Source organism: Thalia democratica, chromosome 9 (genome assembly GCF_965202585.1).
Source record: "Thalia democratica chromosome 9, ktThaDemo2.hap1.1, whole genome shotgun sequence".
Taxonomy (NCBI): domain Eukaryota; kingdom Metazoa; phylum Chordata; class Thaliacea; order Salpida; family Salpidae; genus Thalia; species Thalia democratica.
Genome location: NC_139173.1, coordinates 16662900 through 16678112, shown reverse-complemented (window position 1 = coordinate 16678112; position 15213 = coordinate 16662900). Strand labels below are relative to the sequence as shown.

The window sequence follows — 15213 nt, the reverse complement described above, 5'->3', positions numbered from 1 at the left end:
AAAAAAGTAAAATTTATATTTTTTCAAGTTATCGAATATTTAAGTAAATATTAGCATATATTTTTCATATAGACTTAATTATTTTAAAATAAATTAATGCCAATACCTTTTTTTTTTTATTAACAAAGTTTAAAATAAACTCAAAGTTACTTTCTAACTTATTCATAGTTTTAACTATATACATTAATCAAAACATGTTATGTGTTTATTAAGATTACATTGATAAAATTAATACATGCATGTGTAAAAGCAGTTTAAAAGTTAGCATACTTAAATAAAGACCAATAGCTAATTGATGAGTAACTAAAACAACTCTTCAGTTGCTTTAAACTATTAGTCATACAAAATTAATAAAGTTAATTTATATATAATAAATATGCAATGCAAAAAAATACAGCAAAGTTTGATAAAATTTCTTTTATTTACTTGTTTTGTACTTATATATAAATAGTAAAGTTACATTTACCGTATACTATTAACATATTTGAGTACACATAAAATATAAAAAAATTAAATAAAAATACTAATAGTTCTAACAAGGTATCTAAGTAAAATTGTTAACTAATAAATTTTACTTAACTATTGAAGTCGTTAAATAATAATACAAGTAAAACCTTTTTTTAAACATAAGAAGGAATAAAAATAAATAAAGGTAAAAGGTCAAGAATTTCGAATACAAAACTAAAGTAGTAAAAAAAAAAGTAAAAATAATGTAAGCAAAAAATATCTTAAAGAAAAAATATTGCAAAAGAAACTTTATTGCAGCTTGTAATCTTTTAGTAATAGATTTTTTTGTAAAAATATAAAAAAAGATAAATATTTTGTTAAACTTTTATAGCATAGATTTACTGATAAAATAAATAAAATAGTGGACGAAACTCCTTTAAAATGTTTCTTTTCACTGTGATTTAAAAACCTATAACGTTAAGTATCTGTATATTGATATTAAAACTTAATATTAAAAAACTGATAATAAAACTTTCTATAAAACTACATTTATGAATTTGTTGTTAATATATACACCAAAATTTAGTTTGTTTTTTCTGTAAATTAGTGATTTTAGAATAACAAAACTCAAATAACTCAAATCAGAAACCTTACTTTTTTTTTATTACGAATATGTGGCAATCATCCACGCAAGTACAAAGTAAAACAGGCAAATTGGGTAAACTGCGAGTGCTTTTCTACCTTCTTTCTGACTATCCCCAAGAAAATTGACTGAAGCTGTTATTTTAATTAAGTAAGTGTATAAAATAATTACTTACACTCAAGTTTAACATCAAACTAAAAGGATACTAATAAACAACCATAGTAATCTAGTTATGAAACTAACAACTTTACAATCCAATAAATACACCAGAAAAAAAGTTTTATGATGGTCTTAATTGTCTAAAATGCAACTAAGAAAAAACTAGTTGACATAACTGTTAAGGATCGTAAAATATATATCGATTCTTTTTAAATTTTTTATAAAAATTTTAGATTTTTTTTAGATTTCTTTAATACGCTCTTTCTGCTTTTATTCCAAAATTAAAAAATATTTCAAAAACAATAAACCAAACTTTATTAGTGACTTTTGAAATAAGTTACCACCTATTTTTGGCAAAAATCATTAAAGCATCAACCATTTATCTATTAAAATCAATTGTTTTCAAACAGTGGCGATACCGCCCTCATAGGTTGATCAATACTTAATTAAACTATTATCGCCTATTTATACGTATCAACTTAATCATTAGTTGTAAAACCTACAGTCTTGTGTTTATAAAAATGTTCACTAGGTAAAATTTAAATTAGATATATGTAATTATTTTTACACAAGTTGTTTCTAATAGATCAAATTTACAAGAACATATGAAAATCTAATTATAAAAAATAGTGGAAGTATAAAAAAAAAACTACACAGAACTTTTGATATATACAAAGCTTTTTGGTATACTATTAAAACTAAATATAAATCACATGAACTTTAGTATAACATACGAAGTATGTGTTTTCAGAAATTTGATTAAAAAACATGTCTTTTAATTTTTTAATGGTTATAAATTTACACTCACAAACTTATTAGTTTGTAGATTGTTTTTCATTTTTATTTAGACATTTATAACAAACTAGTTAAAAATAAAAATATATATATATATCAAAAACTCACCGTAAACAGACCAAATGTAACCAGACAATGCTGATAAAATTTTAATGGCAACCAAAACAGTTGAAGACGAAATTATATGGACAACCAGCCAGTTCATTATCATCGAGAGAAACAAGGGGAATATACAATATCCAAGTACACATATGCTTTGAAACAATGATCTGTTTGTATTTTTACCAGAATGAAAACTTTGCTTAAAGTAAAGAATTTAGTTTTAGGATACAAAAAAAAAGATAGATTAGAAAAAATTGTTATTTCAATGTAAAAAAAATACAAACCTATATAAATACATACATAAACAAATACTCAAGACTTCTAATACTTTCAACATATATGTTTGGTTACAATGTTATAAAAATTTAGTTTATTTATTGGGGAGGATTTTGGTGTAATATTCATTCGTAAACTTTAGAGCAGGGTTTCCCAAAGTGGGCGATATCGCCATCCGACATACCAAAATCGCCCCCCTGGGGGGCGATTTTGGTATGTCGGGGGGCGATAAGTAGTAAAGGGGCGAAAGGGTGGGCGAAAACTAGTAAGAGGGCGAAAAAGGGGCGATTTTAAATTTTTTTGCAGACATTTAGTTTTAACTTTTTGGCTTGCTTTTTTACTAATTTTAGCCTGCTACCAAATATTTGACCCTGAGATAAAACTTAAACAAAATAAGTCCATTTCGTTTACGTGAAATTTAGAGAAAATTCAAAAAGTTTAGGACTCCTCTTTTCAAGTAATTTACATATTTTCATTCATATCTTTTCTCATTTAACAATTTCATAGGTCATAGACGAATGGAAATCCTCTCACCATTTCATAACCTGACATATATGCCATTTGTGATCATAACTGCTTTGTAAAAGCCATGTTATCGATTATAAACTATTACCCTATGATATTTCCAATTGTTTCTTGATAAGTCACTTAGTTAGACAAAAAAACTATATTAAAGTCAATTTTGCAATAAAATAAAAAAGTTGTAATAAATTAAGATAAATTTTGTAAGTTTTGTATTTGAGCTTGCACTACTAAATTTAAAAAAAGTAACTTTTGATTAACATGTATTCACATATTTCTTATTTATGTTTGATAATTCTTAAAGAAGTGAGATGGTTATAAAAATGAAACTGTCTAGAAAGGTTTTTGGCTGTTTTTAATTCAGTTATTGATTATTTTCTTAAAAGGATAAGGTATTGGCATTCTTGTTAAAAGAAAAATAAAAGAAATAAAAATACTTATATGTCAGACTTATATGGTAAGTTCTACCATCTGAACAAAAATTTACAAGGTAAAAACTTGAACCTTGTGAAAGTCATAAGTAAGATAACCAGTTTTAGAAACCAACTTGAACTGTACGGAAAAAATTTCAAAAATAATCAGTTTGCAAGTTTGGAAAACTGAAAACTTTAAATAAGTAAAGGTGATGTAAAAGTGCTTTCATCTCATCTGAAACAGTTTAAAGGTGACATTGATAAAGGGTTTAATTACATTTTTTGATTAAATGTCACGAAGTGGATTATGGATCCCTTCGAAGCAGATCTTTTTGAAGTAAACGTTTACTTATAGGAAACCTTCTCAGACTTACAAACTGACCTTGAACTTAAAGTAAATTTTTCGAAAGAACGATAAAAAAGCTTTTTGACTCAACAAAAACTAAGGCAATAGTTTTCCATCATTTGGGAGGAAGTTAGATTGTTCTTTATAGCTTTTCCTTGCAGATTGTTGAGAAACCTTACAGTTCAGTTATCAACATCTTTAGCAAAAAATCTTATCTAGATATTTGTAATTTGTGATTTTTTGGGATATTTCTTATTTAACCTGATTTGTATTGTACTTAAGTATGCTTTTTTTAATAAAAATCTATTACGTTATTTATTCTACAACAGGTTTGATTAATGCCTAATGAATATAAATGATGGTAGACTTCCTCTTGAGTTCGCACTTTTTACCAAAAAATAAAAGTACTTTCTTAAATTTGACTTAAATAAAGTCTATTACTAACTAATTATTAATAAAACAACAATATTTATAATATTTTATAGCTTATACAGATCTATTGTTTTAAATGAATGCTTATTTTATGTTTCAGTTGTTTTTATGTTTATTCATAACATTATTGCATTATAATATATCGAAATCTTCCACTTGTATAAAAAATTATCATGTTTTCTTGAGTTCGCACTTTTTGGTTTTGTTCAAGTGTGAACTCAAGCGGAAGTCTACTGTATTAATTAAGTGGTTTATGATTATAAAGTTAGGACTAGTTTTGTTTTGACCTGGTTAACTTTGTAGTTTATATCTGTCGTTTTACATCACACAAAAAAAATTAATAAAATAGTGATTTAAACATTTATTTGAAAGATATTTATTTGACAGACTTTTGTTATTACTTGTTGAATCTGCATAAAAAAAAAAGATAACCATTAAAGTTTGTTTTTCAAAAAAGATTATTTTGGCTTTAAAAGAGTATATATTTGAGGTCTCTATTTGAATAACTTCAATTTTTAACTTAAAAGATTTTAAAGTTAGTTTTACTTTCTAAGCTGAGTTATTATTCTAAAAAATGTATATTTTAAGGAGATTGAAACAATTAGTACAACTACTTTTTGTTTTATCTTAGTTTATAATATTTTGAAAGTTAAAATGTGTTTTTTTATTTTAACAGTTTAATCCTAGCTTTAAATTTTTCACTATTTTCCTCTGTTAAATTATTAGAGGCTGATAGCTAGATTAAAAATTCATTTCTGAACTGAATTAAATAAGCCATCAAAAAGACTGCTACAGTTACAAAACAAATTTTTAACCTAATAAAAAGTTTTTTTAATTGATTATTTCCTATTCACAGAAATAACTGTAAAATCTTTAGTTCGTTTTTTAGTTAGTTTTCTTTAGTTAGAAAATAAAATTCTTAGAGTTAAGGTTTAATTTTTCAAAGGTTATTTCAAATAAAACACTATTTAATGGTATTCTACTATAAAACATATAGTTAAAAAAGATTAAATTTAAACTTTACAACTAACTTGCCTATAATATTTCTTAGTAATAAAATTAATAATTTTACTGTATTAACAGAAGCTATTAATTAAACCAGTTTTCATGTGAGACAATCGACCAGTCGGTCAATCTTCCTTAAACTAGATCAGCAATGATGTTTTAATATTTATTCCATAATATGTCAGATAAACTATTTATTCTTTTGTAGTTTTTTAATCTTTAGTAAATAAATCTTTAAATATGCTTATTTATAAAATAGTTTAAGTATATTGTGCGGCTTAAATAATTAAATGACTTCTAAATTTCCGAAATTCGTTATATGAGAGATTATTATAATGTCAGGTTTCAGTTAAGATTTTAGATTGGTAACTTACGGTCGAGATACAGTCAAATTTTGGCCCGCTAAATAACTTGAAAACTACTTGTGCAACACAAATAAAATTTAGTTTTTTGATAATTAATATTTTGAAAAACGCTTACATTTTGGTTTTTAGTTTACAGTAGTACTTCCTAGATCACAATAGTACTAATTATTTTATTACTATTTTGCTCGAGTTTTTTAATTATCTTGTATGTTAATTTTTAAATTACGCAGCCCGCAAGTACATTTTTTAGCAATTCAAAACTAGAAAAGATTTTTTAGTAAATATGACTTGCTGACTACAAAAGTTGCCTACCATTAACCTAAGAATTTATAGTTTCAAAACAATAAATATTTAAAGAGAATTGATAACAAAATACATAAGCTTTTTATTAATTTAGTATTTAAATACACTTTACTGGGCTTATTAAAAAAACAACTGTAAATTATTTCCTTAAGCCCTGAAACTACTTTTACCACAGCCCAAAAGTGCATGCATAAGAAGTACCAGACTAAATTACATTTCGAACACAACTTTTTTGGCTAAAAAGTGCGTAGTCGAGAATAAAATTACTTTATTTTTTAAAATACTGGGGGCGATTTTTTTTTCAAATTTCTCAAAAGGGGGCGATTTTTAAAATTAGTTTGGGAAACCCTGCTTTAGAGGCTTTTAAAATGTTTGTACTTGGTACACACTGCCAGTTGGGTACTCTTTTTGAAAACATTTTAAAATAGCGTACCAAACTGGTAGGTTATTGTATTCAAAACTTTGAAATAAAGCTCTTTTTTTTTTAATTCTGATTAGTAAGATTTTTTGTTTTATACACTTATTTATTTAATTTTAAAACTAAAAGTTTATAAATTAAAAAAGTAATGTTTTCTAAAAATTCAAGGTTTCTAGTTTAAATTATTAAGGATAAAATAGGTTATTAATGTATATTTAAACTTCAAGAAAATCGACAGTGGAAAATTTGCGGTCTATACAGTAATTAAAACTTTTTACTAAGACTGTTATTTCTCGTAAGATTAGTAGAGTTTTTTATTACTATAAAATCTCTCTATAAAAACTTGCTCGTATAAATTACTCAAAGCTTTCAAATAAGACCCAATCGTATATTTTCTTAAATAAAATGTCTTACGCCTATGCCTTTAATGTTATAGTTATATTAGCACTCAAAAATAAACATGTTAGTTAGAACATTAAAATACAAAATAAGTACAAAATATTAAAAATTAAACCAAGTCAATTGGATTAAACTTGTAACGAAAACTAGACTTCATTTATCTTTAAACTAGACTGAGTGACATGAGTATCTTAAGTCTGTGGCTAACGTGTTTCATATTAATCTAAGTTAGGGGTGGGCAATGTAAGGCCCGCAGAGTAAAACTATAACAATGTTACATAATTTAAGTGGAATTCGGCCCACAAAAGGTAAAACTGTGGCCTGCATGTAAATCTTACCCGCAAAACCGTTTTATTAAATTTACCCTAGATATTCTTTGATTTAAAATGAAGAGCAAAAAAAAGTCCAAGATACAATTTACGGAAGATTTGAAACTTTCACTAGATATAGGAAAAACTAGGTCACAAAGAATTAGTATTTGACATATGAAATTGATATTGAGTAGTTTTCGTGAATAAAATGAATTTGAAATTCCCATAGTTCCCGCCACAATCTAAATTCCTTCATATCTGGCCCGCCGACTAAAAACGTTACACACCCCTAATCTAAATTTACTATCCTTAGCGTGTAAGAAATCAAAGTGATCGATAAATATGAGATAGATGCAAACATTGCAGTAATAAAATGAAAACAAACATTTTTCCGCCAAGCAAAGCTGAATTAAGAGAAACAACAGCAGCTCCAGCCCATACAATGACGATAACTTCAGTGAATTGTGGTCCCATGCTGCCAGATACTTCATCTTTTCCACCTACACAAGAAAATTTTTATTCAAAAAAAATGTTTAATAAAAGTAACTTAAAAAATTCGGAAGCAACTCTTAAAGAATTTCAAACCAGATACAATCCTAGTCATCATTATACTTTATGCCGTAATTAACAATCTTATATACAAAATGTTTGTAAGTCACGATATATTAAAATTTAATATTTCAATATTTACGCAGAGAATTCGCATGACCTGTAACTATGAGAAAATGGAAATAGCAAACGCTGACGGGGGAAGTTCTTTAAATAAAAGGAACGAGTTAAAATGTTCATGTGTTCATTTTAAAAAGCTTTATTTTAAAACTTAAGAAAATTTGATAAATACATCACTTTTTTAACTTGTACAAGAAAATTTTAAAACCAACAAATGTAACCAATTTCAAAGTTTCAAATTCATAGCGCCATTAGATTTTATAAGCCTAATTTGTAATTACGTCACAACACGATAGTAAAAAAAATTAAATATTAATTCAGTCTAATGCTTCAGTTGCAAGGGTTGATTTTTTGTTGCTCACAAGTTTTACAAGCCTGCTAATTGAATAGAATATTTATTTATTATTTGTTTAAATTTCTATAGTTAAAGTATTATAAGGTAGCTTACATTTTTCAATCCTTAACATAAACTACCTGGTAACATTATGGTATCCTAAATTGATAGCGTTATACTATAAGTTTTTTTTTTGTTTTTTTTTACTCATAAATGCCAATTTTATTTCAAGTTTAGCCTAATGGCTTCTTGCATGTTTATGTAAAAAAGTTTACAGACTTTATTCAACTGATGATCTGGTTTGATTTAGTTTAAACGAGTGAAACATTGCTTTGTTAATAAAATTTTGAATTGATCATTTTCCTTATCATTTAGTCGAGAACTTTTATTGTGATCTATAAGTAAAAAGTACACAAAGTGAATTTAAACTAAAAAAATATATTAGATCTAGATTATTCTTAAGATCACAATGCTTAATTTATTTTTTATAAATAATAACATAAGTACAATATTCTATGTTTTAAGATTTAAAAGTTTAAAAACTCAAAAAACTTACCTGAACTATAGTCATGATTTATTAAATGAAGGTATTTTAAAGTAATTTTAAGCTAGATAAAAAATTAAAAAACAAATTGGCCAACCATTTAAATGCAGTTTTTTAAATAGCTATTAAATGTCCATTATTTAATTCTAACTAACCTTGCAGCAGTAAAGCTAATAGAACACACAACAGTAGTGGACCCCACAAATCCCCTGTAAAATTAACAGCATATTAAACACATTAAATTCGAAGGAAAATATTTTTAATTAAATCTTAACTTGTTTCGATAAAATCAACAATATATATGTACAAACAAATTTGATTTTAATCCAAACATACTTGACGTTTTTTAAATAGTACTTTTTTAGCCAGTATTTATTTCGGCCATCATCAACAAAGTTGAGATGTTTTATGCCATCGATAATAAACAATGAACTTCACCGCACGATCAACAACAACAGCATCCGAGACAACTCTACGACCGGTTTCGTCCTAATTAGGACTCATCAGGCAGGAATAGTCACAACAGCGGTTTCTCGCGACTATTCCTGTCTGATGAATCCTAATTAGGACGAAACCGGTCGTAGGATTGTTTCGGATGCTGTTGTTGTTGTTCGTGCAGTGAAGTTCATTGTTTATTATAATATATATAGATATATATTAAATATTACTTGAATAATCAGGGTTGCTAAAAGTTTTTGAGAAATTTCTTCAAGGTTTTTTGATTTTTTTTCCAGGTTTTCGAAAGTACAAGTTTTTCGGTCTATTTTTAGTATAAAATTGAGTTGAAGGTAAGTTTAAGTAGTATAACAACATTGAAAAGATATTATGAATCTATTTTAAATATGTTTTTTAATAAAAAAATTAATAAAATAAAAAAAGTTATCTATAAGATATATATTTTTGTATCAAATCGAAGTTTCATTACTACACATGAATAAATTAAATAATATTCCAAGTATTTTAGTGATTTTTTTTCAAAATTCCAGAGTTTATTCTTAAAATTTATTAAATTCCATATTTTTCCATGATTTAAGTTTTTTTTTGGCAACCCTTAGTAATGGTCAAATTTGTTATTAGTAAACTAAGTATCACAAACCTAATAAACTAAGATGAAATATAACCATTTTACACAATTAAATAAAACTTATTAAAGACACATTCAGTAGCAATAACTTTACACCTAGTAGCATAATAGCCAAACTTCAATCAATTAAAAGCCACACAAGCTAAAACAAATAAACTTTTGGCATGGCAATATTAGCATTCTGGCACCTCTACCTAGTACCACTAATTTTTTATCTAAGTTTACAAATATTTTATAACTTTCTAGTTAAGTATATAAATATTAATAACATTTCAACCACTTATTAACTTTATTTTAAAGAAAACGTCGGCTAAAGTCTAACAGAGCTGGATTCTGGACTTTTGTGAACCATGAGACAAGCTCAAATTAACATAAAGTTTTGATCATACAACTTGAATTATCAGACAAGAGTCCCTCGGTAGACCGAGTCAGAGGTTGTGGTCTGATGATCCAAGTTGTATGATCGAAACTTTATATTAAATTAAACTTTTATTTTATAACGAACTTTTTAAAAAACAAAATTTGTGCTTTTTCTTATTTCATATCAGTCAAAATAGAAAACTATCTTTCTACTAACTTGTATTGTGATACTAAAAAAAATATTTTAAACAATAATAAAAATAAACTGTAAAAAGCTTTAACATATATATCCATAAATATTAAAGCAGAATATATGAGCAGATGTCACATTAAAGCTTCAAGGGCCATCATTCTAATAGACACATGTTTAAAACAAACATAAATAACAAAGAATCCAGAAATTAAAAGTGCAACTGAAACCCTAGTTCGGAATAAACAATTAATTTGTAGACAAAAAATTTTAATAAACATATTTTTTTAAGAATTTTTTTTATACTTTTCTTTTACTTTAACACGTATGCACAATTAAAAACTGTATTTACTAGAGTACTAAACAAAAAAAAAATCGTTATAAGAATAGTCATTTATAACTTTAATAGAACTGATTCTAATTTAATAAGTTTAACAACCTTTAATAAGCATAAAAACCAAACAATAAATACTCTAAATTTATATTGTAGTTCAATTAAAAGCAACTAGTACATTAATCAACCTAGATCACTATACGAAGCTCAATTTCAAAAAACTATTCAAAAAACCACTTTTGTTTTATCTTAACTTTGCTACTTACAGCAAAACAAAAATTTTAAAATTAACTTACAATCTTTTAAGAGTTCTGAATTTTTTCTTGGGTACATAATGTGAGTGAATTTTCTAAAAACTGCGTTAAGATCTCTCATCTGTTTACGTAAATTGTACTGAACTTTCTAAACACTTAATATTTATTATTTTGTTTATCATATTGAAAAATAAATAAATAATTTATGTATGTAAATAATATAAAAACATTATATAAATTTATTTAAAAAAATAATAACCACTTAATATATATTATTTCAACTAAGTAAAATGTACAAACTTAAAAAACTCATTTTATTTGTTACAAACTTTGTAAACATATAAACTACGTTACATGACTCAAGTAGAAGTTTTGAACTTTTTTCAAATATTATTTGACAGTTAATATTATATAATGGTAAGAAAAAATTTGATATTTCAGTTTTTCAACTAGATCAAAACGTAATGAAAATACATAGAAGCAAAGAAAAACTTACAATTGTTATTCTTACAGGTTCAGTCAAATTTGACATGTTGCCATCTAAATCTTGGTTTGTGTTAGAAGCTGGTTGAATTAAATCACCTTCAACAGGCTCAGCATATAAAGGATTCTCAAAATCTTCATCCATAGTTTTTAAATGATCTAGGTGCACAAAATTGTCTAATTTAAACTTTCTTAGTTGTGGATAAAAACATTATAAGAAATAAAAACAATGCTTTTAAATATAAACACCTTTGTTGTAAATCTTTAAAGAATGGATAAACTGTTTTACAAAGCACACTTAGTCACCAAATTCATATTATAATAAAGAGCTCAGTTTCAGAAGTTCTTTAAATTTTTAATAGAAACTAAAAAACATTTCAGAAATAAAACTTTATAAAAACATACTTTTAAAAACTTATTAATATACATTTTATAACTATGTAAAATTGTAAAACTGCATTGCTAAAAATTACTTAAAATTAAAATTTTCTGAATAACCTTTAAATATAAATTCAAAAGTATTGAAGTAAAAAAAATAAATAGACAAATTACAATTATAAGCTTTTAACTAATACAGTTTTATCTATAAATTTTATTGACTACAGAGTTCACCAAAAATTACATAATGTCAAAAGTTTTTTTGAGCTCCTTTATCAGTTTCCAATCTTTTATACTAACATCCTCTCGCCACCATTGTTTTAACAAGTCAATAGACTCTCTTGAAATTCTACTAACAAGCTGGTCACTTTCTTCAAAATGTCTACCAACCATTTTTGGGGCATCTCCAGGTGTTGCATCTATTCTGACACAAACTTCGTCTGAAATTCCAGCAGTTTCTATTTCTTTGCTATCTCTTTGAATTCCAGTGACACGCCCAATGAAAAGGTTTTCTCGGTCAGGAACCACGATTGGCGTGTTTTTGTGAAGTGTTCCAGCTTCAACTTTAACTCCAACAAGAATTGGATCTCTCTTAGTGAAAATATGATTAGGTAAAATTCTAAACTTACATGGAAAAACTACTCTATCTTTGAACTCTTCCTGTTTTTGCTTTTTCATTTGCTCACGATAAGCAATGAACGAATCTTGTAAATGATAAATGATATCAGCTGTAAAAATTCTAACACCAACATTGTCTGCATATTCTTGTGCTTCACGCTCTACTTTCACATCAAAGGCCATAATAATAGCCCACTGTTCATCACGTTCTATCATAACAGAAGATTTCACTACATCTTTTTTGTGGACTGGTCCTATATTTATTCCGGAATACGGAATTTTAGAAGACTTCAAGAAATCCAATAAAGCCTCTAGAGAACCAATTGTTGAAGCCTGTACATAAACACCTTTATCACTTACTTTTATGTTTTTCAATACAGCATCAACCTCAGACTGTGCTTCTTTTTTCAATATTGGAATTTCATCCTTATTGCAAGCAACAAGAAGTTGAGTTCCTGCCAATGCTTTATCAAGGTCTTTTGCAGATATTCTAACACCTTGGGCACCAGAAACTTTTGAATGCTGTTTATAAGCATTTTTTACTCGGAACTCTTTCATAGGTTCAGGCTGGTATAATCCCTTAATATGTGTAACAATTGGCCCTTCTTGACCAGCTAAAACAATTGTGTCACCATACTTTAGTGATCCATTAACTAGAAGCACATCAATTGTCATACCCAAACCTACTGAATCTTTAACTTCTAAAACTGTACAATGTAACTCATTAGAAAAAGCTAATTTTTTAGCTAAATACTTCTGACAACTGTTAACGACCATAGCCATCAAGTTTCCCATTCCATCACCACTATGAGCAGAAGTAGGAATCATAGAAATGTACTCCTTAGGATCTTCATTTTCATAGAAAAGCTTAACATTTAGCTCTTGTTCAGCAAACTGTACAACTACATGATTGACTTGCTTTTGAAACTCTTGTTTTACAAGTTTTTCTTGTGATTTTATTACATCTTCCACATCCCTTTTAGGATCACTTTTCCATTGATACAAACGATCTATTTTGTTTAAAGCAATTACAAATGGAACTTTACCCTTTTTCAACATTTTTATAGATTCAATAGTTTGAGGTTCAAGGCCATGCATAATGTCTACAACTAAAATAGCCATATCACAATTTGATGAACCTCTTGATCTTAAGTTACTAAAAGACTCATGACCTGGAGTATCAATAATAAGCAAACCTGGAATTTTTAACTTTGAAAAATCAAAATTATTAACCATTTTAGTTTGTTTTTCTATTGCATACGTAGGCACATTAGTAGCACCTATTTGCTGAGTTATTCCACCAGCTTCATTATCTTGAACATTTGTTTTTCTCAATTTATCCAAAATTTTTGTTTTGCCAGTATCAACATGTCCCATGACACAAATAACAGGAGCTCTAAGATTATCTGTAGACCTTTCTACTTCTGCTATCCTTTTCCTTTCTTGAATTCTTTCCACTGGATCTTGAATAACTAAAGTTTCATTTTTAGCTACTGTTTCTTTGAAAGTTGCTACATTAACATTTTCTTCAACTTCTTCTTGAATTTCAGCACTATCTTCACTAATATCACTTTCCTTATCCCAATCATCAGACTCTTCATCAGCATCTGATTTTGCTTCATTCAAGTTAAGATTATCCAACTTTTCATTTAATTCTGCTGTCTTTTCAATTTCTGTATCTTTTTTCACAAATTTTTGTTTTTTGTTATAAGTTGGTTTCTTTTTTACAACTTCGTCAGTTTGACTGGGAATTTTTCCTTGAGCTCTTAAACTATCTAAAAATGCTTGATTTTTTTTCTCAGCTTCTTTTTGTTTTTTGGTTTTGTAAGTACCTTCCTTTTTCGCTTGGGCAATGCGCTCTTTCTGTTTTCTTTTCTTTTCTTCTTTCAATTCTTTTTTTCTTTTTTCTTCCTCTTCAATTTTTCGAATTCTTTCCTCTTCTAGTCTTATTCTTTCATTTTCTTCTTCTTCTAAACGCTTTCTTTCTTCTTCTTCTCTAGCTCTTTGTTCTTTAAGCATTTTGAGTGCTCTTGAACCAAGACCACCTTTTTTAGGCTTATCTTCTTTTTTATCATTCTTTCCTTTTTTCTTTTTCTTTTTTGTTTTAGCTTCTGCAGCAGGATCTTTATGGCTACTCTCAGCATCTTGATTTTCAGACTTTTCAACAGAGTTACCTTGTGTTTCTACACTAGTGCTTGATACTTTATTTGCAGCAGTTTTTTGGTTATCTCCATTTCCTTTGTTCTTTTTCTTCTTCTTCTTCTTGTTATTATTTGAAGGCTGATTAGTTTGTTCACCAGCAACAGGTTCTGCACTGATTTCATTAGCAACAGTCTTTTCTTCAACCTCTTTGTTTACTTGGGTTGCAGACGATGATCCTGGGTTTTGCATTTGTTCAATTTCGGCTTGAATCTCACTTTCCCAATCATCATCATCTTTAGCTTGCTTTCTTGATTTTTTCTTACCACCACCCATTTTGCTTTTTAAAAACAATCTAAATAAATATAAATAACATGTTTTAAAGTATTAAAAAATAAAATTTATATATAAACTGAGTTATATTCTTAATTTAAAATTACAAATATAAATTTAAAAATATTTTAACTAACTAAGTAGACTGATTTAACTTAAGCATGGGGGGTAAACCACCTTTTTCACAATTTGATCTTATATTATAATTTGATTTTATTTTATAGAGTTTTAACTTAGCAACAAGATACTTTTTACAGATTTTAAAAATTCAGAATAAATTTTAAGATATAGCCTGTCAAAGTCAGAGCCAACAATAGGATCATTATGAGAGGCGCAAACTAAAGCAGCAAATAAATAGAAATCACTAAAAATCTATCTTCTCCTACGTTTTTTGAGCTAAATACCTCAAACGTTCCTTATATACAAATCCATATACATATGTTCCTTAGAATATTTAGAAAATTATGTCAGAACAAAATTTAAAAAACTTAAATATAAAAATTTCATAACAAAAAAACGAAAAAAAAATTGTTTATTATATTTATTTTTTTAATTTA

General features: G+C 26.7%; 2 protein-coding genes across 3 annotated transcripts; both read right to left on the bottom strand.

Annotated features, from left to right (window-relative positions):
• Positions 1-644: 644 nt before the first annotated feature.
• Positions 645-11494, bottom strand: LOC145844289 (protein YIPF6-like). 2 transcript variants are annotated; one of them, XM_082951680.1, is made up of 8 exons: positions 11438-11494; positions 11202-11347; positions 10748-10826; positions 8639-8692; positions 7322-7436; positions 2153-2313; positions 1102-1224; positions 645-916 (listed from the first exon to the last, which is right to left on the bottom strand). In XM_082951680.1, exons 2-7 carry the CDS (start codon positions 11331-11333, stop codon positions 1112-1114), a joined length of 654 nt encoding a protein of 217 aa, XP_082807806.1. In that variant the 5' UTR covers positions 11334-11347; positions 11438-11494; the 3' UTR covers positions 645-916; positions 1102-1111. The 2 variants fall into 2 exon arrangements, with proteins under 2 accessions (XP_082807806.1, XP_082807804.1); XM_082951678.1 differs by having other exon boundaries at positions 645-1224.
• Positions 11495-11794: 300 nt separating this feature from the next.
• LOC145844288 (eukaryotic translation initiation factor 5B-like) lies at positions 11795-14670 on the bottom strand. The gene is made up of 2 exons (XM_082951677.1): positions 13454-14670; positions 11795-13393 (listed from the first exon to the last, which is right to left on the bottom strand). Exons 1-2 carry the CDS (start codon positions 14657-14659, stop codon positions 11807-11809), a joined length of 2793 nt encoding a protein of 930 aa, XP_082807803.1. The 5' UTR covers positions 14660-14670; the 3' UTR covers positions 11795-11806.
• Positions 14671-15213: the final 543 nt, after the last annotated feature.